Source organism: Mesoplodon densirostris, chromosome 17 (genome assembly GCF_025265405.1).
Source record: "Mesoplodon densirostris isolate mMesDen1 chromosome 17, mMesDen1 primary haplotype, whole genome shotgun sequence".
Classification (NCBI taxonomy): domain Eukaryota; kingdom Metazoa; phylum Chordata; class Mammalia; order Artiodactyla; family Ziphiidae; genus Mesoplodon; species Mesoplodon densirostris.
The window spans coordinates 20,978,344-21,003,007 of NC_082677.1; the positions used below are offsets into that span (position 1 = coordinate 20,978,344).

General features: G+C 38.6%; 2 protein-coding genes across 6 annotated transcripts in view; both read left to right on the forward strand.

The window, feature by feature from the left end:
• The window catches only part of CPB2 (carboxypeptidase B2), a 49,612-nt gene extending 31,178 nt beyond the window's left edge, over positions 1-18,434 (forward strand). The window contains exons 7-11 of the mRNA XM_060079912.1: positions 520-630; positions 3,083-3,176; positions 10,905-11,107; positions 13,826-13,913; positions 18,123-18,434. Of these exons, the coding sequence (XP_059935895.1) occupies positions 520-630; positions 3,083-3,176; positions 10,905-11,107; positions 13,826-13,913; positions 18,123-18,307 (681 nt within the window). The 3' untranslated portion in view covers positions 18,308-18,434. The remainder of the gene's footprint in view (positions 1-519; positions 631-3,082; positions 3,177-10,904; positions 11,108-13,825; positions 13,914-18,122) is intronic.
• Positions 18,435-19,120: 686 nt separating this feature from the next.
• ZC3H13 (zinc finger CCCH-type containing 13) overlaps positions 19,121-24,664 on the forward strand; it is an 85,730-nt gene continuing 80,186 nt past the window's right edge. For all 5 annotated transcript variants that reach the window (XM_060079943.1, XM_060079945.1, XM_060079946.1 and 2 more), the window contains exon 1: positions 19,121-19,455. The gene's annotated coding sequence lies outside the window, so the exon portion shown is untranslated. The remainder of the gene's footprint in view (positions 19,456-24,664) is intronic.

Sequence of the window (24,664 nt, forward strand, 5' to 3'; positions counted from 1 at the left end):
GGCAACATAGTACCCTAAGTTCAGACTTTTCAAGGAATTAATAATCTTCTTGAAAGTTGAATCTGCAAATCTCAACATCTCAAAAAATTTTTTAATAAAAAAATAGACTAAGTTTAGTGGATGTTAACTAGACGGATATTAACTAGACTTATTGTGGTGATCACTTCACTATATACACAAATTTGAATCATTATATTATACACCTTAAATTAATACAGTTGACCCTTGAACAATGCAGGGGTGAGGGGTGCCAACCCTCCCTACACTTGAAAATCCATGTATAACTTTACAGTCAGCCCTCCATATCCACAGTTCTGCATCTGTGGATTCAATGAGCTGCAGATCATGTAGTACTATAAAAATCTGAAAAAAATCTGCATACAAGTGGACCCACACAGTTCAAACCTGTGTTGTTCAAGGATTATATGCCAATTATATCTCAGTTAAAGAAGAAGACACAGACTAAGTTTAGAAGGACATAAAAGATATATCATCAAATATACTTGGTTTAATTTATAGGTAACTCGTTTCTATGGGAAAGAAAATCTGCCTACCAGTCTTCTGAGGCACATGGATTTCTATGTTATGCCGGTGGTTAACGTGGATGGTTATGACTACACATGGAAAAAGGTAGGTGAAGGTAAAGAAAACAAAACGGGTACAGGATACATAGGCTGAATTAGTTATAGAATCCTGGACCCTGGCATAATGGTTTTATTATAAAAAATTTTTTTTAATTCATTATGGAAAAGTTGAAACATATGAGTGGGAATAATTGTATGGTAAACTCCTGTGTACCCATCACACAGCCAATCAACTCATAGCCAATCTTTTTCATCTATATCCCCAACTCCCTTCTATCTTACCCATATTATTTTGAAGCAAATCTCAGATACCATATCATTTCATCAATAAATATTTCAGTATGCCTCTCTAAAAGAGGTCTTAAAATAAATAACGGTACAATTATACCTAAAAATGAACAATAATTATTTACTAGCATAAGATTTCCAAGCAGTGTTTAAATTTCCAATTGTATCATAACTTTTTAAAAAGTTTATTTCTTTGGTTCAGGATCCAAATAAGGATAATATATTGTGATTGGTTTATAGCTTTTATTTTTATTTTAATCTGTAGATTCTCTCTCCATCTCTCTTTTTCTCTATTTCCTTGCAATTTTTTCATTGAAGAAAAGAGCTTCCTGTTGTCTGGATTTGCTAATTGCTTTGCCATGTTCCTTTGTCCTCTGTATTTTCTAAAACTTGATATTTGGATTCTAGAAGCTTTATAAGATTCAGGTTTGACGTTTTTGGCAAGACTACTTCATTGTGATAGTGTGTTCTCCCAACAGGAGGTGCACAATGTCTGGCTGTATCTCTTTTTGTGATGTTAGCTACCCTGATGCGCAGTGCCTACATCCATTCATGCTTACTAGGAATCGATTGAATGGTATTTTGATCGTAAAATTATGAATTGCAAGTATTAGAACAGCATTCTAACCAAACGTGCATTGTAGCAGAATTGCATTCTAACCAATATGCAAATTTAATCCTAGTACCCTTTAACCCAATCATGAACATAAGTATGAATATCATGGTCCGTCTCATCTATACTGGAAACCGTTACTATTTCTAATCCATCAACATCATGATTCATGTAAAATTACTCAAGTGATATGAAGTACAGTCCTTTCTAATTTAATGCGGGGCACATAAAAACATAGTTGAACATATATGAAAAACCTACTTGAATAGCACATACAAACACTAAGGGGAATGAGCATAATTGCAGTGATTAGATACATAAGGAATTATACAGGAATTATTTTGTGTAGAGGGTAATTTAAGCAGAAGAGATAGGAATAGTGAAGGAGATTGATGAAAAAGTCATCTCAGGGAAGAGGAATACTGTGAGCAAAAGTTTGTCCGTAGGAGTGAGCAAACCCTGAACTAAGTAAATGAGAAATACCTAGTATGTACCTAACACAAAACTGGTGTTCAATAAATGGTCACATTTGTAGGTTGCTATTACAATAAATTTATGCCTTCACTGGAATCACAGTGGAATTCAGCCACCTTTTAGATATTCTTACTCCCCAACTGTCCTTTGTATCTTAACTCTGCCAATTAGTCCCTGAAGTGTGAGAACTTGATTTCCTCAGAACAACTGTTGGTACCAGAATCACAGGTCTGGGGTTGGAAGCAGACTGGGAGGCTTGGCAAAAGTGTTGGTGGAATAGGGAAAAGTGTGCTATGTCATCCCAACCCAGAACTTAAACAAAGTCTGTGCAACTGTTTACATGATCAAATTCCCAGATTACCCCAAGAACCCAATGGAGTATTTCTTTTACATTTAAAAACCAGAGTTGAATCAGTATAATCAAAGGAGCCATCAGGCTAGAGGTATCTGCACACCTCTGCCTCCTATAGGTTTTAAGTGAATGTTGAATTCAATCTAAAGAGAGCACTGAAACTCATGACTCAACAATTTTGTATTATATAATCATCAAGCTTGCTAAAAGACTTGATCTTAATTATTCCCACCACAAAAAAGAGATGATAATTTATGTGACATGATAGAGGTGCTATCCCAAAAATGGGAATCATATTACAATATGTAAATGTATCAAATCAACATGTTGAACACCTTAAATTTGTGCAATGTTATATGTCAAATACATTTCAATTAAAAAAAAACTCATGACTCATAGTTTTAATTTGAGTTGAAACACCAAGTTATTTTACTTTTCGCGGAAGGAACTTAAAATGACAATGCATAAAATTAAAGGAAACGAGGCCAAATAAGAAGGCCAGTAAGCAGCCTAGCAAAACCAAATGGATTTTTTCTTGTATAGGTCAAAGCTCATGAAATATCACCATTTCAGTTGATTCAAGTTTGAGAGAACCCAGCTGAGACCTGGATAGAACAGGGGCTATGCAAGAAGCACTGTGAAGACAGTGACAGGATAAAGAGATGGGGTTGATGGAGAGAAACACAACACTGTCCACTTAGGCTTTAAAAGTCGTGTCTTTCCTGAACTGCAAACATGGCTCCCCTGGTTACCTGTGTTTTGCTTATTTAGAATCGAATGTGGAGAAAGAACCGTTCTTTTCATGAAAACAATTCTTGCATCGGAACGGACCTGAACAGGAACTTTGCCTCCAAACACTGGTGTGGTAGGTTGTTTGCTTTATTTCTAGCAAATGTCTCTTCATTTAAAAGGTGGTATTCCTAAAAGCCCATTAATTCAAACTGATTAGAGGGGAGGCCTGTCTGAATCAGAAGATAATTTAAATAAGAAACGTTTTGGTTAAATGTAGTGCTATGAAGTTTGACTCAGATCAGCAAATCACCCTTACCCTGTTCCTCCCTGCCATATCCATACCTTTAAAAGAAGGAAGTTGGATTAGTTCTTTAAGGTCCCTTCTAGCTTCAAAATTCTAAAATTCTATTTCTCTGAAATCATAAGGAAGTGACCACTAAATTTCCTACTTTCATAGACAAATAACATTCATTATGAGGATATCAAAGGCTAGGGTTGGGTGGGTACCTCTTATTTGCAATGGCTTTGGAAAATATTGATTTCTATAGTGCTGCAAAACACTTTGTGGGTTTTTTTCCCCTTTGGCTTGTGGGACCTTAGTTCCCCAACCAGGGATTGAACCCATGCCCCCTGCAGTGGAAGCGTGGAGTCCTAACCAATGGACCATCCTGGAATTCCCAGAACATTTTGTTTCGTATTCACTATTCACTTTCTTAAGTTCTTTCTTTCATGAGTATCGTAAAGAGAAACTTGTGTCCAGCACTGTGGGAGCTCCTTGTTCCTTGATTCCAATGAGTTAAGACACTCAGTGAACACTGATTTAGGCATTTGGGGATATTGTCTGCTCTCAGGGAGGTAGGTATAGTTCACTCACTATGTTTCATAGTTACTACATTTAAGAAACAACTACAGAGCCACACCAAACTTAACGATGAGCTGGAATCACCCATATTTTTGGAGGTGGGAGCGTGTGACGACAAGGGAGCACAGCTATTGAAACCACAGAAACATCCTCTTCCTCCCATTCCTTTACTCTACACAGTCCTAGGTACATGATCTTCTGTATTTCCTTTTTTTAAAATAAATTTATTTATTTTTATTTGTTTATTTTTGGCTGCACTGGGTCTCCGTTGCTGTACATAGGCTTTCTCTAGTTGCGGCGAGCAGGGGCTACTCTTCATTGCGGTGCGCGGGCTTCTCATTGAAGTGGCCTCTCTTGTTGCAGAGCACGGGCTCTAGGCACGCGGGCTTCAGTAGTTGGGGCACGCAGGCTCAGTAGTTGTGGCTCGCAGGCTGTAGAGTGCAGGCTCAGTAGTTGTGGCACACGGGCTTAGCTGCTCCGCGGCATGTGGGATCTTCCGGGACCAGGGCTCGAACCCGTGTCCCCTGCATTGGCAGGCAGATTCTTAACCACTGTGCCACCAGGGAAGCCCCTGTATTTCCTTTTAAAAAAAGAAGTGAAAATTCATGATTTTGAAACATTTCATCATTATCCCAGAGTACATATGAAAACTTTTCGGTAGAGTACTTACCTTTTTTCTTCATTTCCTCCTTCCTCTAAGTCAGAAACCCCATGAGGGCAGGGACCACTAGCCATTACCTAGTGCAGTACCTGACACACTGAGGGGTCTCTGAAAGCTATTCAAATGAACACGTGCATGAAATTAGTTGTTTTAAGAGAGCTACAGATACAGTTAGTAAACAGAGGAGAGAACAGTTGATCCTGCCTCAGGCTCAAGGGAATCACTTAGTGGTTTCTTCGTAAGAGCCGTTGTTAAGATTGTTCAGTAAAAGTGCCCACTGAGCATTCTTTCATGTGTTTGTTGGCAATCTGTATATCTCCTTTGGAGATCATTAATCATTAGAGAAATGCAAATCAAGACTACAATGAGATACCATCTCACACCGGTCAGAATGGCCATCATCAAAAAATCTACAAACAATAAATGCTGGAGAGGGTGTGGAGAAAAGGGAACACTCTTGCACTGCTGGTGGGAATGTAAATTGATACAGCCACTATGGAGAACAGTATGGAGGTTCCTTAAAAAACTAAAAATAGAACTACCATACGACCCAGCAATCCCACTACTGGGCATATACCCTGAGAAAACCATAATTCAAAAAGAGACATGTACCAAAATGTTCATTGCAGCACTATGTACAATAGCCAGGACATGGAAGCAACCTAAGTGTCCATCATTGGATGAATGGATAAAGAAGATGTGGCACATATATACAATGGAATATTACTCAGCCATAAAAGGAAACGAAATTGAGTTATTTGTCATGAGGTGGATGGACCTAGAGTCTGTCATACAGAGTGAAGTAACTCAGAAAGAGAAAAACAAATACAGTATGCTAACACTTATATATGGAATCTAAGAAAAAAAAGGTCATGAAGAACTTAGGGGTAAGACAGGAATAAAGACACAGACCTACTAGAGAATGGACTTGAGGATATGGGGAGGGGAAGGGTAAGCTGTGACAAAGTGAGAGAGTGGCATGGACATATATACACTACCAAACGTAAAATAGATAGCTAGTGGGAAGCAGCCGCATAGCACAGGGAGATCAGCTCGGTGGTTTATGACCACCTAGAGGGGTGGGATAGGGAGGGTGGGAGGGAGGGAGACGCAAGAGGGAAGAGATATGGGAACATATGTATATGTATAACTGATTCACTTTGTTATAAAGCAGAAACTAACACACCATTGTAAAGCAATTATACTCCAATAAAGATGTTAAAAAAAGAAGTGCCCACTGAGGTGTAAAGACTGCCACAGCAGTGATAATTGGGCAGGGAGCCAGAGAAACAGCAGCTAATATAAAAGACCTCTGAATAAATAGAGCTGACAGTTGCTAAGTGCTGAGCAGTTTATATATTCCATCCCCTGAGTTTCATTATCTACACATCATGGATGAAGAAACCCAGACTTTAAAAGGTTAAGTCCCTTGCCCAGGAGCACAGAGCTAGGAAGCGGCAGAGCTGGGATATAAAGCCAGGCTGACTAACTCCAAGTTTGTTGAAATTCTTCTAAGTCTGACAATCACTCTTCAGTTATAAGTTCCTTTTTGGAACTTCTTTCATCCGCAAGCTCTTTTGCTGCTCTATTTTACTTAATGTTTTTCCTGGTAAAACTAGCATTACCTAATTTGTTTTGTTTTGTTTTTGCGGTACGCGGGCCTCTCACTGCCACGGCCTCTCCGCTTGCGGAGCACAGGCTCCGGACACGCAGGCCCAGCGGCCATGGCTCACAGGCCCAGCTGCTCTGCGGCATGCGGGATCCTCCTGGACCGGGGCACGAACCCGTGTCCCCTGCATCAGCAGGCGGACTCTCAACCACTGCACCACCAGGGAAGCCCGCATTACCTAATTTGAATAGCCAAGTACTCAAGATATATTCTGTTATTGCCATTAAGAAATATCTCAGGTCCCGATCAGGCCTGGTTTTGTATGATTACATATCACAAGAGTTAAAAGCAGAAACAGAAGCAGCAAGCATATGGATAAGAAAGAGTTTCACATAAAACAAAAAAATAACAGTGAGGAACTCTTTTTCTGCCAAGTGCCCCAGCATCTCTTCAGGAATATGTGAGTAAGACAGTGAGAAAAAGGAATTACATCTAATCTTTTCCTTGTCCCTACACCTAGAATGTGCCTTTAAGATACTTTGTAAAGGATCTAAAGGAACACCTCACTTATTAATAGGAAGTGATATATCAAGCCTACTTATTCATTTTATGTTCATTTTACCTTTCCTCTTTATTAAAATTGTGTGTGTGTGTGTGTGTGTGTGTGTGTGTGTGTGTGTGTGTGTGTGCTGGAGATGGGAATAGGTGTAGGGGTATCTTAGTCTGCTAGGGCTGCCATAAGACAGTATCACAGACTGGAAGGCTCAAACAAGAGACATTTATTTCCTGCAGTTCTGGAGGCTGTAAGTCCAAGATCAAGGTTATCAGCAGGGTGGGTTTCTCCTGAGGCCTCTCTCCTTGGCTTGCAGATGGCCGCATTCTTGCTGTGTCCTCACATGGCCTTTTCTCTGTGTGCAAGCATCCCTGGTGTCTCTCTCTTCTTATAAGGACAAGAGCCATAGTGGATCATGGCCTTACCTTTATGACTTCATTAAACCTTTATTACCTCCTTAAAGGCCCTATCTCCAAATATAGCACATTGTGGGTTAGGGCTTCAACATATGCATTGGTGTGGGGGTGTAGAATTCAGTCCATAACAGGGGGTATTTATGAGGACCTCTGATCTCAAACTTCCTAAAACAGCTCCATGCATTTTCTGAAATATTAAGTTAAACTACACAGTTTTTGCAACTGGCATGGGATGGAAAAATCTTTTATTTCTTTTTCTAGAGACCATGTGGTCTTTCAATTTTTTAAAAAATTGTCATAAAACATATATAACATAAAATTGCCACTTTAACCATTTTAAGTACAGTTCAATGGCATTAAGTACATTCATGATCTTGTGCAACCATCACTACCTACCATCCATTCCCAAAACTTTTCATCATCTCAGACAGAAACTCTGTAACCGTTGAGCAATATCTCCTTATTCACCACCTGTAGGAGCCTCTGGTAGTTTCTAATCTACTTTTTGTCTCTATGAGTGTGCCTACTCTAGATCCTTTTTTTTTTTTTTTTTTGCGGTACAGGGGCCTCTCACTGTTGTGGCCTCTCCCGTTGCAGAGCACAGGCTCCGGACGCGCAGGCTCAGCGGCCATGGCTCACGGGCCCAGCCGCTCCGCAGCATGTGGGATCTTCCCGGACTGGGGCACGAACCCGTGTCCCCTGCATTGGCAGGTGGACTCTCAACCACTGTGCCACCAGGGAATCCCTAGATACTTTTTTGATCTCATTGCCTATAGATCAAAGAATGGTTGAGTGTGAAGGGAACTGGAAGACCAAGCACCTCTTGGTATGGATAAAGAACTTAGGCTGAAAGAGATGAAATAGCTTGCCCAGATTAAATGCCTATTTAATGGCAAAACAGAATCTCAAACACAAGTCTCCTGACTCCACATGGCTCTTTCAACCAAAAGTTTGAAATCTCTAGAATCACAGTCACAAAATGAGAATCTGAGGCTACACTGTCCAGTATGGTAACCACTAGCCACATGTGGCCATTGAGCACTTGAAGTGTGGCTTGTCTGAACTGAGGTGTGCAATGAGTATAAAATACACATCAGACTTCAAAGACTTAGTATGAAAAAGCAACACAAAATATCTCATGAATAATTTTTTATTGATTACATTTGAAATGATAAACTCTGTACATATGGGGTTAAATAAATTAAAAGTATTCAAACGTAACTAAACTATCAAAAATGTTTTGTCCAATAACATTATTGATTAAAAATTGACACAAATACTTGGAAAGGCCTTGGGTGTTCAGCACATTTTCTTGGGGGCGGGGGGAATGTTTGACAAACATTAAGGCTGTTTCTGTTGCAATAAAAGGAAGACAATAGAGCAAGCTTAAGTAAGAAAGGCAGGCTTTATGTATAAAGTAAGAAAGGCAGGCTCTGTAAGGATAATAAGGATCATGGAGTAGCGCATGGAACCCAAGGACTGGGATGCAGGCTGACCTCAGAAACAGACTAGAACTGGGCCTGGAGCACTCTAAGGGGCTCAATGGCTCCCTTCTCTCCCCACCTCATCTCTGCAATGCACACTGGCCTTCTCTGTGTCCCAATCCATGTGACGATAATGATGATGATAAAGCTGATAAACAAGTTACTAAACACTCAGTATATGCCAGCACTGGGAAAAGCATTTTATAATTTATCCATTTAGTAGATAAGGAAATTGAGGTATAGATAGGTTTAAAAAAATCAAGATTGACTTGCCTCCTAGGGCATGCCCAGTAATTCTACTCTTTCTCAACCACTCTAGAATATTGATTGAAATGCAAGTGAGTGATAAACAGCTTAAATGCCAAAATAGAAGACTAGAACTTTGTAAAATTACTGTTGAGTCTTAATAATTAGCAGTGCCTTACTGGCATTTTAAAAAATAAAAGAGAAGTATATTTGAAACGAAAATTTCCAACATGTTAAGAGTTGACCGTGTCAGATGCCCATCTTGTGCCACAAGTGTTTTTTTTTTTTTTTTTTTTTTTTTTTGCTGTACGCGGGCCTCTCACTGCTGTGGCCTCTCCCGTTGCGGAGCACAGGCTCCGGACACACAGGCTCCGCGGCCATGGCTCGCGGGCCCAGCCGCTCCGCGGCATGTGGGATCCTCCGGGATCGGGGCACGAACCCGTGTCCCCTGCATCGGCAGGCAGACTCTCAACCACTGCGCCACCAGGGAGGCCCCACAAGTGTTTTTTTTAATGTAAAATACCCATTGAGTAAAAAGAATTTGTCTTGCTTGGTTGCTTTGGGAAGCCAGAGAGCATATGTGTATTCAGATTTCCTGCTGGGCCACAAAAGTTCTGTTGATGTTACATAGAATGGGGATTCCAAACAGTCCTTATCATGGAAGTCTAAAAGTAGTGTCCAATTTAAGGCCTCATCTTCCATTACCGTTATTCATTCCTATAAAGAACTAACTTAGAGTACATCAACTTTTGACTTATAGGTTAAAAAAAATTACCCAGGTCTTCCCTGGTGGCGCAGTGGTTGAGAGTCTGCCTGCCGATGCAGGGGACACGGGTTCGTGCCCCGGTCCGGGAAGATCCCACATGCTGCGGAGCGGCTGGGCCCGTGAGCCATGGCTGCTGAGCCTGCGTGTCCGGAGCCTGTGCTCCACAACGGGAGAGGCCACAACAGTGAGAGGCCCGCGTACTGCAAAAAAAAATAAATAAAAATAAAAATAAAAATTACCCAAGCCATATAGCTATTAAATGGCAAAGACAAGATTGAAATCAAGTGATGATAGCCTCTTATTGTAAAGAATGGTTACCGCCAATGGTGCCCAATTAGAGTCTCCTAAAATAAGAGCATTTACTTCACAGGTTTGCCGTAAAGATTAAATGAGATATCGCCTGTAAGTCTTAGCAGAGTTTCTGACAGATAGCTTGTGTTCTTTGGATGTCAGCTGGTGATGTTATTGTTGTTATCTTCTTTGCTTTCAAGAGAGTAGCTTGACTGAAACTAGAATCTGCGTCTTGATTCCAAGTTATCAGCGGAGGGATTCCGAATGGCCAAAGACAAGTGAGGGACCCAAACTGGGGCTGATAAACGGTTTCCAGGAGGGAAGAATCTTTCTGGGTCAGAGGTGGCTCCCTGGGGCTCTACCGCTGTGAATTAGGTACAGAGGAGAGAAGTGATGGGAGTCAGGCTACCATCCGAAGTGATGTTTTGTATAATTTCTCAAAGGAATGAACACATATTAGTCTAGCACCAAAGATCGCCCTTCCATTTTACTTACTAAACCACTTTAGCAAGTTGGAAGTAGCCCTGAAGGCAGACTTACATATTCTGAGTTCTCAAATGAGACTTTTATGGGCTGTATTAATTAGTGATTTTTAAGCTACACATATCAGAAAAAACAAACTTACAATGATGAAAGAAAATGGGGTTTATTTTTTTCTTGTAACCACAAGTTTGGAGGCAGACCGGGCATTGCTGAGACTCTCTTAGCCACTTTCTTGAGGCTGCAAGATGGCTGCCCTCAGGCAGCAACTGTTGGATGGCTTGCTATGAGGGCATGTAAATATTTGAATTCAAAATAAACATAAACAACATTTAGGGGACATTAGAAATATGTTCTTTACAGAGCTCGAGTGAATCCGTTTATCTAAAAATGTTACACCCTATATATTAGGAGAATACATGGTCAGGGAGATCACAAATTACAATAGGTTGCAATATCTACTTATGATTCCACTCCATCAATTTCACTACAGGGGAAGGTGCCTCGAGTTTCTCATGCTCGGAAACCTACTGTGGACTCTACCCTGAGTCGGAACCAGAAGTGAAGGCAGTGGCTGATTTCTTGAGAAGAAATATCAACCACATTAAAGCTTACGTCAGCATGCATTCATACTCCCAGAAGATAGTGTTTCCGTATTCCTATAACAGAAGCAAAAGCAAAGACCACGAGGAACTAGTAAGTGCTGCTTAATTAATTTTCTCATTAGCATTTCAGAAGTAAAATAATACGTAGTTCAAGTATCAGAAACTGTGGGGGAAAATGTTCTGTAGAGGACAAAGGGGGATAGATGCTTTATATCTTGATCTAACATTTCTGAGAGTCACCCTAGGTCAGGGTTCATTGAGAGATTGTAAAGAACTGAGCCTTATTTTGAGGACATGAACTTCCGTGTAGCAGAGGGGCTCTCTAGGAAAATGTCAGACAAGCTCTTGGAACCTCAGGAGGGAACCAGTCTACCTTGACCTGATCTACATATGAAGCCATATGAACAAGGACAAGGACAAGGCTTTCTGGAATTACTGGTCTGTTTGTAGGTGCTAGCTTTCTACAACAGCCCACCACAGATCAAGTCTTAGCACAATACTTATTGATTTGATACTAGCATTGGGAATTGTTTATACACTGACCTTCCTAACTTGCAGGGGTTTGGTCCTATTAAAAGCAACTCCAATTTCAGCACTGAGGCAAGACCTCCCTCCTTTTGTGGAATGCAGTGGATGATACAGTGAGTTCAAAGAGGACTTGTACAGTCTGCTACCCATTCATCACTTTTTGGTCCCAGATATTCTATGCTTGGGTTAATGGCAAAGGATGCAAGGGTTCTTGATGGACTGTGGCTAGGTTTGGACAAATCCTCATCCCTGATGCTCTCTAGACAATGGAAGTGCTATGGCAACACTCCACTTCTTGCCCAAGGTCTGATCTTTATGTAATGGTTTGTTTCTTATTGACTTGTTTTGCTCTGGTTCTCTTAACAGAGTAAACTATAGCCACATTCGGGGCTAGCAATTCCTGATGACAAATATAAAGTTATTTGCAGTTGCTAAGAATAACTCATTTAGAACAGAAACATCCTTGATAGTTATGATTCCTTTTTCCTCTCAAGGGAAAACTTTTAAGGGAAGCTCCTTTATTGGTGTTATCTTTGAAGAAGTGAGAGGATATTCATCATGATCTGGAAATAGACTTAGTGTGGTTTTGAATTATTTTTGGATTACTGTCATCACAAGTGTTTGTTGAGAGTAATTATGTGTAAAATACTGTGTTGGACATTGAAAGAAGCATCAGGTAGGACCCTGCCCTTTAAGAGATTATGATATGGTCAGGGAGCTCAGCCATTAGCAATTGTTACAGATAGCTGTACTCTAAGGTATAGTAACTACTAAGTAAGTGACACAGATGATACAGCTCACTTCTGACTGGGATAGCTAGGGGTGGCCTCATTAATTCATTCAGAAGATAAGTGAGGGGATAAAGTCCCTGTCCCGAGGGCTTATAATCTATTAAGGTGTGACATACTGTAAAGAAAAAGGAACGATAAAGTGCCAGTGAAGTGAAGGAACAGGCACAATTTCAGCCAGATACTGAAAGATAGGATTTCTCTAAGTGGACCCAGAGGGGAAGACTTTCTAATCTGTGGCCAAGGTTCTCCCCACAGGAAGTATGTTCAGGGGAATGTAGGGGCAAAAAAAGGAAGTTGATTCCTCAGAAAGTAGATGAGGTCAGCCTGTGAAGCAGAGGTCACCTGGTCTGAATGTCAGGATAAATTTACATTTTAGTCTGTAGGTCAGGGGGTTCCATTAAAAGTTTTGTTTTGAGCAGAGGAATGACACATCATATCCACTGATATTCCTCAGGTCCTTCAAGGGAGAGACAGTGAATACCATGATGCTAGGGCCAATTTCAGAAAAGATCTGCATAAGCTAGAAACAAAAGTAGTGGAACAGGGGACTTGGTTACTATCCTGCAGCACACCAGGAACATAAACTTTTATATTTGATGAGCCTTTGGGAGGTATTAGACATTTTACACAAAAAGGAAATAGGGTTTGTGAGAAGGATGAGGAGGGAATCATACATTGCTGACATATGTGTATTGTTTAGAGAAGCTGGGTTTAAAGTTTGGTGAAAATTTTGTGTAGTTGTTTGCCTTTGAAATATAGTTATACTTTGTTTTACAGTATAATTTTGTTACATATACTTTGTTTTACAAAATAAATGAATTCCTAAAAAAGGCATATGAGAATTATTTTTTCTTCAACTTAAATAAAATTTCAATATATTGGAAGAGACTGTGTCTAAAGCCACCCAACTGTGAGTTCCGTAAAGAGAAAAACATTTTTAAAAGTTAATTTATTCTTCTCAATTTATCTCTTGGATAAATGCAGATTTTTCATATATACAATTCTCCCCACACCCCGGCTCTATTGATATATAATTGACTTATAACATTGTGTAAGTACAAGGTGTACCATGTGACGATTTGATACACATATATATTGTGAAATGATTACCACAATAAAGTTATTTAACACGTTCGTCACCTCACATAATTAGTTTCTTCTTTTGTGGTGAGAACACTTAAGATCTACTCTCTTAGCAACTTTCAAGTATATAATACAGTATTGTTAACTATAGTCACCAGGCTGTATTTTAGATCCTCAGAACTTACTCATCTTATAACTAGACGTTTGTATCCTTTGACCAGCATCTCCACGTTCTCCTCCCTCAGCCACCCCCAGCCCCTGGCAACAACCATTCTGCTCTCTACTTCTTCATATATACAGTTTGATTGAATAAATATATGATTGGGTTTTTGTTTTTTTAAGAAACTTCTACCTGTCTTGTTTTAAAGCTGTACATTAACTGAAATTCCATATCCTATTGATTTCAGTCTCTAGTGGCCAGTGAAGCAGTCCATGCTATTGAGAATACTAATAAAAATACCAGATATACACATGGCAGTGGTTCAGAAAGTTTATGTAAGTATTTCTTCTTAAGATCTTAGGGGACTGTGAGGTACTAAAGAAATTTGTGTTTGGTTTTTCTGTGTGGATTTAATTTTTCTAAGTGGAATCTTTAAACATGGTCCCATGTAAAACAATTGGATTATAAGTTAGAATTGGAAGCATAATAGCTATGACAGTACTGAACAAGGCTATATTAATACATAAATATACTAAAAAGAAACCAAAATGATACTTAAGAAATTATGCTCAGTGCTATAGAGTAGGGATTATAGAATTGGTATCACGCTAGTTGAGTGAAGCAGAAAAAGTCATAAAGGGTCAAAAGAATGTTTAAGATGCCCAGGGCTACCATGTAAGGTTGTGCAGGTTGAACACCGTACAAATCTAGGAATAACATTTACATTCGATGCTTTTTAGTGGCAACCTGTGTCCAAGAGTATAGCTCATGGCACACTACAGTTGAATGTCCTTTGTTTGTATCACACTGATGGGAACATGTATGTGGCAAGCTCTTAACAAATATTTTAAATTAATTTTTGCTGGGAGATATTTATTGAGGGACTCCTTTGTATCCACAGTGGGATAACAGACACTTTTGCTCTTTTTGAAACTGGAGGGGGAGATGGGAGAAGAGAAACAGAAAATAAGCATGTAACAAGGTGTCAGCAAACTATAGCCCATAGGCCAAATCCAGCCCACTGCTTGTTTTTGGATAGCCTGTAAGCTAAGAATGGTTTTTCCATTTCTTAAATGGTTGAAGAAAACCAAAAGAAGAATAAGATTTTGTGACATGCGAAAATTATGTAAAATTCAAATTTCAGTGTCCACAAATAAAGCTTTATTCAAACACAGCCACACTCATTCGTTTGCATATTGTCTATACAGCTTTCAGGACAGTGGAGTTGAGTAGCTCTGACATAGACTATGTGGCCCTCAAAGCCTAAAATATTAATTATCTGGTCCTTTACAGAAAAAGTTCGGCAATCTCTGATGTAAACAATTAAATAGTAAAATATAGTGTAATCCCATTGATAAGTGAACAACATAATATAAGTGTATAGGTTTGAAAATGACTTCCTGAGAGAGAGGCAACTTAGCTCAGGTGGCCTGGGAAGGTCTTCCTCGGTAGGTGACATGTCTGGGAGACCTACCCAGTAAGTGGCTGCCAAACAAAGGTGTGGGAAAAAAACAGGGAGAGGAAATGGCATGTGAAAAGGCTTTGAGATAATATGTTCCCAGTCCCAGAGTTTCCTTTAACAGGTATGATTTATAGGGGGACAAAAACACATTCATATTAATAATCACATCCATATTATTTTCAATAAATTACTTGAGCACCAAAGGCTCTATTAGTAGAAAGTCCAGAATCTTCCTCTTCCTCCTCAATCATCGCAAATTATCTCAGGACAAACTGAGGCCAGGTTGGTCCACATGGTATCTCTGTCTCTTGCTGTCACTGGTCTATCTCTGCCTTTGCCAACCCAGGTCCTTGCTCTGGGTCACAACTTCCTTTCATAATTCAGAGTTTTCTTGATTCCCATCTTCTCTCTCCTGTTGTTCCCCAAAGCATGACCATAGTGCCTCAGGGCTGGAGGTGCTTCTAGAGCAACTTCCTGTTTTGACGAAATCATTCCATCTCCAGGCATGCATTCATTCAATACAAATCTGTGTGTGTGTGTGTGTGTGCGCACGCATGCGCATGTACGTAAGTATAAAAAAAACTGGAAGAATAAATGCCAAATATTAATAATAGCTATCAGAAATATTTGCTGAATGAATAACAACTAATCCACTGTTGATGGATATTTTTCAATACTTCAGTATAAACAGTGCTTCAGTAAACACCTTTGTCATTAATTCAAGTACAGGTATTGGAAGGAGGAAAAATGATCACTTTGCATATTATATGATTGTCTACCTGGAAAACACAAAAATATTAGTAACAAAGAGTTGAGTAAGGTGGCTGACTATGAGCTAAATATATATGAATCTATAACTTACTTATATACCAAAAACAATCAGGAAGAAAGTAAAATGGAAAAAAGATCCTACTGCCCCCCCAATATACATGTACACAAATGCAGACATGTACATATAGATACATACATAGATATATAGATTCATTGTTAAATGTATATATGTGTGCACACAAATCCATATGATCTCTATGAAAAACCTAGAAAACTTTACTGGTGTACATAAATGAAGACAAATAAAAGGAGAAACCCACTATGTTTTTGAGTGGAAAAGCAATACAAAAAAAGTGCCAGTCATTCTAAATTAGTTTGTATATTTAATGCAGTCTCAATGAACACTTAAATGACTTTGAACTTCATTTGAAAGAATACATTTGATAGAAGAGCTTGTAAAATTCTGAAAAATAAGATTAATAAGAGAGAATTTGCTCCAACCAAGTATTAAAACACATTATAAACCTGCCTTAGTTGCAGGGTTTTTTTTTGTTTTAATTATACTAATTATAAAGACACAAAGAAGCAATTATGGATAAACAAGAAGGTTCAATGTAAAGGAACTCAGCCTGGAAGTGACATCAATAGAAGGGAATACTGAGTAGAGAAAGACACTCAGATATATAAGATCTAGTATCTCATAAAGAAGGCATTTCAAACAGTTAAGAATGTTAGATTGGGCTTCCCTGGTGGCGCAGTGGTTGGGAGTCTGCCTGCCGATGCAGGGGACATGGGTTCGTGCCCCGGTCCGGGAAGATCCCACATGCTGCGGAGCAGCTGGGCCTGTGAGCCATGGCCGCTGAGCCTGCGCGTCCGGAGCCTGTGCTCCGCTAACGGGAGAGGCCACAACAGTTGAGAGGCCCGCGTACCGCAAAAAAAAAAAAAAAAAAAAAAAGAATGTTAGATTGTTCAATTAATAGGGTTGGAAAAACTGGTGAGTTACTTAGAAAAAAATTGTAATTAGATTACTAACATGTCTTTCTCCAAAATAAATTCCAGATACATAAAATATTTTAATATAAAAACACTGCCATAAACCAAGTAGAAGGCTAAATTACCAAATAAGAAAAAAAAATCTCCACATATTACACAGAGCTAATAACACTAATGCTGCTTTTATAGGTAATCTATAAAATGAATCAAGAAGAAAAATGAGCAAAGACAATTGATAAAAATACAGAGATGGTCAATAAATATACCAAAAAAATGTTCAACTCACTGATAATCAAACATAAAGACAATTTTGATATTATTTTTCACCCACAAAATTGCCAGAAATGTATAATTCACATGGATGGTATGGGAATGGAGCATGGGCATATTCATACCCTGCTAATGGAGGTATAAATTAGTTCAATTCTTTTGAAGGCTATTTGGCAACATGCAGCACAACTGTGAAAAGTACATACCCTTAGACTAGCAAATCTGTTTCTGGGAGAAAACATTCTAAAGAAACAAAGAAGCAATTATGTATACACAAGGATGTTCATTGTAAAGTTGTTTATATTAGAAAAAATTAAAGCTCTCCAAATAAATAATTATTAAAATTAATTACATCCAGCTTTACAGAGCAATGCTATGAGATCATTAAAAATGATAAGGTAGGACTTCCCTGGTAGTGTAGTGGTCAAGAATCCACCTGCCAATGCAGGGGTTATGGGTTCAAGCCCTGGTCCGGGAAGATCCCACATGCCACGGAGCAACTAAGCCCGAACGCCACAACTACTGAGACCATGTGCCACAACTACTGAAGCTCCCATGCCTAGAGCCCATGCTCCGCAACAAGAGAAGCCACTGCAATGAGAAGCCCTCGCACCGCAACTAGAGAAAGCCCGCGTGCAGCAACGAAGACCCAATGCAGCCAAAAATTAAAGAAAAAAAATGATAAGGTAGATTTGAACTCATTAATACATAAAGCTAGCCAGGATAGATTATGTTTAGGAATGTTGCTGAATAGCTTGTATAGAATAATCTTATTTATGTAGGAAAAAAATTATGTTAAAGTATGCACTGAAAAAGAAATCACTAGAATATAAATGGTGACCATCACTCCTTGGTAGGGTTATATGGGTAATTTTCATTTTCTTCCTTAACCTGCTTTCCTTCAATCTCTATTTTCTTCCACAAAATTAGATTATTTAATAATCAGAAAAAAGCAAAGCTATTTTCATTTTTAGGGGAAAAATCCCATCTTGTTAGTTAACTTGAAACATCTGTATTTCAAAAAGTAATTTCTTTTTTCTTTTTGTAGATCTAGCTCCTGGAGGTTCGGATGACTGGATCCATGACTTGGGCATCAAATATTCATTTACAATTGAACTTCGAGATACAGGCAGATACGGATTCTTGCTGCCAGAGAGTTACATCAAACCCACTTGTACAGAAGCTTTCGCTGCTGTCTCTAAAATAGCTTGGCATGTCATCAAGAATGTTTAATGCCCTTGATTTTTTCACTCTGTTCCCATATTTTAATTTACTGATTCAAGCCAAACCAAATCTTTGTACCAGTTTCTTTTTATCAGTTTTCATAAAAGGTCTTCCCATTCCTTGGTTTTGTCAAAGAACAAAATAAATGCTACCTTAAAATTAAGGCAGACAAGGGTTCACATTTCTTTTTCCTTTTTTTTTTTTTTTTGAGAGGCTAGGTACTGATTTTTTTCTTTGATTCGCGACATTTGACTAGACACCTCAAGCAACTGTAATAACTACTTTCATGCAGAGCATTGCATCCTGAACAAGAAAAGGAAAGGCTGTCACAAGTACATTAAAGATTTCTGCTCCAAATATACAGTAAGTTTCTGCTAACGCCTTTAAAAACACACCCGTGCATTCCGTTTGCTCCACTGTAATAGGCGATGGCCGAGAAAGCAGAGGAGTGTGAAAAACAGGACAAATACCACCTGTCACTCCAGCCGCTCAATAAAAACGTTGAGCGAATGAATGCAGTTATCTTCGACAACAATCGTGGCACTTTTGCATATTCACAACAGCTGTTTATTGTAAGAAATTACGTAATAAAAGGAGAAAACGCTTTTTCCTAAATTCACTGTTAATTGGGTATATTATCTCTCCCGGGTTCCCGGTTTCTTCTCCAGGGCTAGCTCGTTAGGCACAGGTTTTTTGATTTCGACCGCACGCCTAGGAGGCGAAGTTACGCCCAGAGGGCGTGTCCACAAAGGGGTGGTGCATACGCGCTGACGACTAATCTGGCAGCCGGAAGCTGCCTCGGTCTACAGAGGAATAGGAAGAACTCTTGACTTCCGGCGGCATTTTGAGGCGATCCTCCTAGCGGCCTGATAGTGTTTTCCTTGTCTTTTCTTACTCTCCAGTCTCTTCGTTCCTTTTTTTCCTACGTCCCAGGCTCGCTTGACCCTGGCGAAGCGGCGGGCGGGTTCCGCTCCCCAGCCATCCCGGAGTCCCTCGGTAGCCGAGGACCGGTTCCCGGGAGCCGCGCGCGCACCTCCTTCTCGCTGTCGTCTTCCCGGGGCAAGGCGCGGGGACAGAGAGTCGCCTCCCCCGCTCCTTGGAGCGGCGGCGGCGGTGCCGCCTCCGGACTGCGCTTGCGAAAGGAGCTCGGCGAGGAGGTAAGTGTGAACTCCGTGAATTGGCGTGGGTACCGGGGGAAAGGCGTTGGGTGGGTCCGGGATTGGGAGGCCCCGCTTGTCCTCCATACCTGCTTGGGTCACGCCGGAATTTTGAGCTCTCCTTGAGCATCCCACCCTTAACTCTGCAATAGGTCCCTGTGCTCCTGACTGGTTTCTCGCCCTGGTTCTGATTCTGGCGAGTTTGCCTAAGGGGGCAAGTGGATTCAAACTGGAGGCTTTGCTGGGTCACTACCATTTGATGTGAGCCTGGGAACTCTTGCGCGGTATTCGCATTGGTATGAGATGGAAGGGTGCCGGAGTATGGTCTTAGATTGAGAAGCTCCCTCTTTACACATTCCAGACCCGTTAGGGAAAGGTATCTTACTTTTGGTTATATTTGGTCTTGGTTATTTCCCGGCAGTGATTACGACGCAGGCCCTCGGAGTTGAGGAGTGCTACTTTATCTTCACAGTCCCTAGGTAGCTACTTTTGGCAACTATCTGTCAGAAACCCGGAAAGGTGGAATGAAAGGAGAGGCTCTGATGTTTGGCATTGTCTCTTTCTAAATAGCTTAAAATAATTTATGTGGCTGGAAAATTATTCAGAGTCGATACCACGTGAATGATATCGGTAGGATCTTGTTTGTGGAGCGTAGTGTCGAGCTATTCGGTTATATTCCGAGGTTTTCAGATAATTTGAACTACTTTGAAAATTATGGGCGTACGCAACCTCTTAAGGTTTTGGGGTTTTTTTGAAGAAATAATTTAAAAGTTTGTAAAAATCTTCACACCTCAAGTTTTCAAAGTTTTGCCAAAAATACTGTTGCAGTAAATCCAAATGCTTATGCAGTACAATCCATGCGTATGTTATGTGGTGCCGGTTATCGGAGTCTGGTTCTGCAGTGTTTGAAATTACTGACTTTAGAACCTAAGCGACAATGTTTTGGACAGTTTTGTGGACATATCTCTAGATTTTCGAATAATTTAGAATTTAATGAAATATTTCGATTATAACATGACAATTTCAAAAAGAGACTAAGAATGTAGGTGCAGGTATGTAGCAATTTGTGTCTGTAAAAATAGTTGTATTGTGAAACTAAGACTTTTACTGTGGGGATCTGTGAGGATCTAGTTTTTTCAGGTGCATGCCTCTTAAGCGCTTCCTAACTATCGGTGATTCGAAATGAACATTGATTGCATATTTTAAGTTATGCAAATTTATCTGATTTTCGTATTTGTAAATTAAAACTAAAATCCCACAGGTGGATGCTATTTTACTTTCTGTACAAGTTATCAAACATTTAATAAGTTATCGGTGTTAATTTGTATTGTAATATGCACTGACATTTACATATAGAAAGCAGTTGTTTAACATTTATTTATAGAATTGGTTTTCAGTAAATTTTAGTCTTTCCTACCTCCCCCAAATCCCACTCTGCTTTTCATATACAGTTGAGTTGGAGCTTTTTCAGCAGATATTTAGTAGCAGTTGAAATGTTAACTGGTATTGGTATATATAAAGTGTCTTCTATTCTCTTTTTGGTCGTTTTGTTTGTTACAGTTCTGTTTACTTCACTTTATAGTAGTTGCCAGCATGGGATATTCTCCCTGCAGAGTCTTTTAACAAAATGTATTATCTGCACAGTGCTACAATATTGCCTTCCTCATACCTGTGTAGTCAGTTTAGTGCTGACGAATCTGTTCTGAATTCAGTTTGAAATTGTTTTTGTCTATCTACATATAAGCAATCGTCAAGATTGTTCAAGAAAGTTTTTTTTCTTAAATTATGTTAAGAAAAAATTCTCTCACACTGTGCAACAAATAAACTTAACTTTTTCTTTCAAAACTAAGAAATATAAATATGAAGAGGTCTTATTTTTAATATAACACTTTTAATTTTAGGATGCCAGTGGATAGAGATTTATCCTCTTACCAGTTAGTACCAGTAATTATGTAGCTTTAATTGCTTAGTTATTTGACAGTTTCCTAATATTATGGTGCTACTTATCCAGATTAAAGTGTTTTATGCTTTCATTTATGCTACCGGAAGATGAGAACTCAAAAAGACGTAATTGTGGATTGCAGTGAGAATACTAGAACTAGTATGTTTTATTGACAAGATTTTAGTAATCAGGATTCAGAAACAATTTAAAAAGTGGCCCCTGTGTTTCTCCCTTCTCAGTCATATTTATAGCATGAAGCTATGAGTACATTGTGATATTTGTAAGTTTCCGGGGAAAGGAGGACATTTCCCATTTATTAAGACTTTTTGTCGTGTCTTAATAGATTTAAACTTTGTGTCCCATGTTTTTTATTTTCTTTATGCCGCGCGGCTTGTGGGATCTTAGTTCCTCTGACCAGGGATCGAACCCGGGCCCTTGGCAGTGAGAGCTCAGAGTCCTAACCGCTGGACCGCCAGGGAGTTCCCTTCATTTTCTTTTTCAGTTAAAAAATATTAAAACTTCTGATATTTATTTACTCTACAAATGGAGAGGAGAAATAGGAGAATAACTCAACAGGCTTTCACCACTGTCACTCTGGCTTTGCTAATAATGCTCGTGTTTGGGAAAGACATGATAATGTGAGTGGGAGTGTGATGGTTACTTAAAACTAAAGAACAAATTGAAAACTGAGGGAAAGCCTTCAAAGTCTCTGAGATAGGGAAGACTTTAATATTTACATTTTTTTCTTATTGTTTCTAATTTTTCTCATATATTTTGAAGTATTTACTTCTTATTGAAGCCTGTTCAGATATTAGTTGAAAAAGGTTTCCTCCTCTCATTCAAATCTACATTTTATTCTTTTGTGGTTTATCTTTCTCTTTGGGCCCAAATTTTTAGAGTGAAAATTCTAATCATCATATTAGATGGTAACAGTTTTAAATTAATTAATATATATGAGCAAATGTTTTTCTGGTGTATTGTAGGTTATGTGTATATATTTAGAAAAATGGGATTTAAAATGTTATATTTTGTATTTGCAAGCATAAGGCATTTTATCTGTGCAAAAATCATAAATGTTTCATAATAATATTTAGATAATTTGTTGACTACTGATGGAAGTTCCTAGATCTACGATCAGAAGAATTTCTGTTTCTGTCAATTAGAAAAGTTCAATTTCTACTTTTTCTTTTTTTGCCTCAGGGTTTTTTTTCTTTCTTCTTTTTTTCCTGTCTAGGACCTCCTTGTAACCTAGACCTGGTCCTCAAACTCAGTGTCATTTTAGGCCAAGGTGTGACACTGTTGGACACTCTAAGAAAAGAGGACAATACATCTTTACTTCATTGCTGTTCTTCCCTAAGTTGGAAGACTCAACAGTAGCAGAAGTAAAACTCCTGGGATAATCACTGTGTAGGTGAATCTTGTAGTTCTTGATGTCACCTGTAAAAGCTACTTTGTCTCTGTTGGAAGGAACTTTTTTGGTGTCAAGAATACAAGAAAAGGGATAAGATTGGATCATTAGCCCTCACTTGATTGTCTGTCGCAGTCCAAACCCTTTGAAGTCTGCAAAGCTTATGTTAGGGATCTAGGATGGGAGAGAAGCTGTGAGACCATGCTTTCCAACAGTAGGTCAGAGTAGGAGAGGAGTGCTGATCCAAGCAACAGGTTATAGGTGGGGAAGAGAAACAGTAGAGTTAATAATACCTGGAGCCCTCAGAAAGACAAGGAAAGAGATAATATATGATCAGTGTTTCAAGTATAATAATAAATAGCTTGTTGCCCCAATTGTGCAAAACACTACTGTTGATTTTTTTTGGAGGAGGGAGGGTGTGTTGGGAGTAAGGGCATTTTGGGGACAGACCATTTCTACTGATAGTGGAAGGAAAAAATATAAGCTTAGGGTTACTTGTCTTGATGCAGTGTGGTGGGATGGTGTGCCTGTTTCCCAAGTTGTAGATAACTAATAAAAACTAATAAGAAACTTTTAGAACACATTCATTTTTAAGTTTATTAATAAATGTTTTTAAAATTGAATTAATGAATGAGGATTTCAATGTACACCTGTATGTTTTTATAGTAACAGATAATGAGACTTTAAAAATTTGTTTTTGTTCTAACTTTTTCCTTACATTTTGTTACATGTTTACTTCTTATCGAATCTTAGTTATAAATTATAAAAAAGTGTTTTTCTCAGTTAATCAAAGCTCTATGTTTTCTAGATCTTTCTCAGCTCCACTTATTGCTTACCTTGGCTTTTATTTATGTTCAGTAAGTCAAATGTACATGTGGAATTTACCAACTTTTCCTTTATAAATTCACATTTGGGCTGAGAATGAGCTCAAGAAAAGTTAAATCAAAGATTATCTTACAATACTCACTCTGGTGTGGAGGGTGGACCTCATAGTTCCTTACTTGATGAACAGTTGATACATAAGTGATTTTATGTTGCACAAATTTTTGTTCACTTATGTGACACTCTGTAATTTTTAAAAATTTGTAATTTAAAGTTACTTTTTTTGAATCACTAAAAATTGATTGTAATCGTAATTAATGATTACATTGTATATTAGAAAATAAGAATATACATTTTTCCAATTTAAAACTACCATATTGTATCATATCATATTTTCCTTTTGGTTCGTTACCTGTTAATTTGTCAAATGTCCATATTCTTTGGACCTTTTCAAAGTGTGACTTGACAAGAAGTATCTAACTGGACCAAACATTGTAATTTTTGTTTTAAGTTTTGATTCTGTACTACCATGATTTAATTTCCTTTTAAGTGATAGGACCTTACTTTGAAACCACATTAAAGAGCATTTGTGAACTTTATAGAGACCAGTTCTTTACCAAATGGAACCTTTACTTCTTTAATTGACATCATTCATTCTAGTAACTTTTGACTACTAACAAAATTTCAACTAATATTTAGTGTATAAAGTGTGATACGGTTTAGTTCCTTTTTCTTTCTCTTAGGCAGTTCCTACCCACTTCCCACAGTAGTGTACTCTCTAGATTATTCTAGGTCTAGAATTTAACATTGTTTTCTAACATATATCATAGTGCTGTTATGTGATATTTTCATTTCTAGTTGAATCACCTGATCGTATATTTTAGTTTCTAATGTTTTATTTACTTTTGTAAAATATTTTTATAATTCGTCTTTCTTTTTTAATAATAATGGTAAATAGCCTGTTTATTTCTTTTAGCACCTTTGACTTTTATGTCAATTCAATGCAGTATAGATTATCAAAACACCTTCACTTTTTC